The sequence below is a fragment of the Echinops telfairi genome, unplaced genomic scaffold (assembly GCF_000313985.2).
Source record: "Echinops telfairi isolate 266 unplaced genomic scaffold, ASM31398v2 ScPeMD7_7420;HRSCAF=8458, whole genome shotgun sequence".
NCBI classification, from domain to species: domain Eukaryota; kingdom Metazoa; phylum Chordata; class Mammalia; order Afrosoricida; family Tenrecidae; genus Echinops; species Echinops telfairi.
The window spans coordinates 33,261,341-33,264,688 of record NW_022111320.1 but is presented as its reverse complement, the minus strand read 5'-3'; the positions used below and the strand labels follow the sequence as shown (position 1 = coordinate 33,264,688).

The 3,348-nt window shown below is 35.9% G+C and overlaps 1 protein-coding gene across 1 annotated transcript in view; it reads right to left on the bottom strand.

Moving 5' to 3' along the window:
* Positions 1-3,348, bottom strand: part of NGLY1 (N-glycanase 1) — a 63,826-nt gene that overhangs the window by 25,236 nt on the left and 35,242 nt on the right. Inside the window, exon 5 of the mRNA XM_045297685.1 lies at positions 424-646. Within this exon, the coding sequence (XP_045153620.1) occupies positions 424-646 (223 nt within the window). The remainder of the gene's footprint in view (positions 1-423; positions 647-3,348) is intronic.

Genomic DNA, 3,348 nt, shown 5'->3' with positions numbered 1-3,348 from the left:
ACTGTCATCAAGTAGATTCTGATTCAAAGAGACACTACGCGTTTCAGAGTAAAACTGTGCTCCATATTCTAGAGAAGTCAATACACGTTTGTTGCAAAAGGGAAAAACAGTAGCTGTTTTAGATTGTGTGGGTCACACTAGTCTCTGTCACCAGCCTTCAACTGCAACTGCAGCATGAAAGCAATCCTACACAGTATATGTACAAGAATCATCACGTCTGTATGCCACTACAATTTTATTACAAAAACAAGTGATGGGCTGGATCTAACCTGCAGCTTATAGCCTGCCAACTCTGCTCTAGAGGAAAATATTTCTAAAAATTAAAACAAATATTAAAAAGTTCATTTAAAAAAATTATTAAAATTCCATTTCTAAGTGTTCAGTAAGAGATTACTATGAATTTCTTGTTCAGCATGTACCTACCTGGGGAATCGATTGCTGAATTGGCACACATCACAGTAATGGTCTTCTACTCTGTTTGCACCCCAAATCAGCTCTTCATCATTGGGGGGTAACATGTCGCCTCTAGACCTAGTGGGGCCACCACATTCACTGCACATAATGTTATTCACCCAGTGAAAAAATTCTTCCTTAAACCAATGCAAAAGCTCCAGCAAAAGAAAATCTTCCTCATTGAACAAAGTACCTGAGAAGTTAAAACAGAACCAAGTAAGATCTAAAGCTGACAAAAACCATTCGTAACTATTTCTGAAGCAAAATATACAGATTTTACTCTTAAGTATGAGGCTGAAATACATGAAAACGCATGACAACTAAAAGATTTTCCCAAATATGAAGAACAAATTATAATACATTGTGAACCAGGATAAAATACAACAACATGTGGAAGTACATTGAGGACCGATGGGTGCTAACCAGCTTATATTATCTAATCTCCATCCTGGTTTGATACGTGACCTGAACATAACGGTCTTCCAGCAAACTGTCATCTGTTTGGAGTTGACCTTGAAGCACAAGGGAATGAAGGAAATGCCTCATTTTTTAAAATGTGATGGTATTATATAAAAAGGATTATACTCAACTTAACTATTGGGTTTATATGCAAGTAAATAAAATCACAGAAAGATATTACAGAATGCCGGACACTTATATTCATTCAGCATTTCTACAAGAGCATCAACTGTACAATCTACTCTAGCGATGGAGACCCAGGGTATTGCGTGACCAAGTGTAAGGTTTCCAAGACTGTAAATCTTCATCGATGCAGAGTTTCAGCTTTATCCTGTGGAGTGGCTGATGGGTTTGAACCACCAACCTTAAGGTCTGCAGTCCAGTGCTTAACAGCCGATACTTAGCTTAAAACACACAATCACAACCATGTCTACAAAATATATAGCACCCCTAGCAATTTAATAGGAGAGACAGTATTATATTCATTTTATCAAACAAAACTGTGTTTTTTGACTATATTCAAGACTGTGATTGTCAATGAGGAAGGAAAAGAATGGAAGAGGTCTAGGAAGATATATGCAGGAGGCTTTGTTATTAAAATGTAGTACAAGAAGGGAAAATGAGAGTAAATCTAAAAGAAAAAGAATGTTTGGAAACTGGTAGCAATTGTACAAACCTGCTTGACATGATTCAACTATGGAGTGCTATTATATATAGATTAAAAAATATTTTTAAAAAGTAAAGCTAGGAATCATAGAACTTTTATTAAACATCAAAATGAGAAGCTGTTGTTTCTTAACATCTGCTCAATTTAAAACCAAATTCACTGTCATCAAGTAGATTCCGACGCCTACCTAGGATCTGTACATTGCTGAAGGTGGTGTCTCCATGGCTACGCACTGAGTAGCTAAACCACAAGGTCAGCAGTTTGAATTCACCAGCTGCTCCACAGAGAAAGGTAAGGTTGTCTACTTCTGTAAAGACTAAAAGTGTCAGAAACCCAAAGGGCAGCTCTACTCTGTCCTATGGGATCGCTGTGAGTGGGCAGAGTTCTACTCTGTCCTATGGGATCGCTCTGAGTGGGCAGCGAGCTCTATCTACTCTGTCCTACAGGATCGCTCTGAGTGGGCAGCGAGCTCTATCTACTCTGTCCTACAAGAGGATCACCAAGAGTTGGAGTGACTTGATGGCAGTGAGTTTTTTGAACCCTTTCCTGAAGAATTCTGAGCTCTCTGATTTACTACATCACATCAGAATAGCAGTTTGTTTTTTCTCAGTTTATAAGTTCTCTGGACACCTCATAACAGATCGAGGTTCTCTGTCTTCTACCCTCCTTTATAGAATTCCTTCCGTTATCCATAAAAGGGGGCCTTCCAAAAGTTCATGGGACAATTACCCATTAATTTCCATTCCATTTTCCTACAAACTTTTGGAAGCCCCCTCTTCCAGCTTCAGGAAGATATATATATATATATAAAATTGTTTTAATAACAATATTTGGACAGCTTTTGTTAAATAGTTTGTCCTTTAAAATTGCTTCAAAATGCTAACTTTATTAAATATTGTGTTCCCACGTAGACATGTCTTTTAGAAATTTTTTTTTCACTGATGTTTGTCTTCAATAATATCACAATATTTTTCTATTCAATAATATCACAATATTTTGATTAGAATTTTATAATTTGTTTTAATATATTATAATTTGTTTTTAATTTTTTTTCTCTCACATGAATTTTGTAGTTATCATGTCCACTGTTATGAAAATTTATGATTTGGATTCAAAACTCAATCTCATCGTTATAGGGTGATGTCAACATAGTGACCCCTCTGTGGGTCCAAGACTTTATTTATAGGAGTAGAAAGTCCAGTCTTTCTCCTGAGAAGCAGCCGGTAGTTTCGAACTGCTGAGCATGCAGATTGTGGGCCTATATTAGGATTGTATTAATTATACATTAATATATGGAGCTTTAGATTATTGACTTTTCTAATCCAGGAACACTTTCTATTTCTCTTACTTTTGTCTTTTTTATGTTCTATGTAAGGTTTATTTTCCTATAGTATTCTTCATTTTTAAATACATCAAACATTAAAAAAAGAATAGATTTAACACCATTAACCAACATCAAGTTTAAATAAATCCTGACATAATGCCACATAAGAGGAATAAATTGAGAAGTACTGTCACTAAAGTTCCAGTTAAATGTAACCTCTCTACACATCTCTCTGTCATCAGTAAATGGCTGCAATCAGGTTATCTCAATAAAGATACTTGCCTTAGTCTTGTCAGGATGCCTCCCCTCCACAAAGGGTACTTTTTGTGCAGTGGAAAATAATGATTTTAAGGTCCAGGGCCAATGTCAGATTTTTAACAAAACTCAAGCATACATCTTCCCAAATCATTGAGAATGAGATTATGAGTATGCTATCTCACATAAA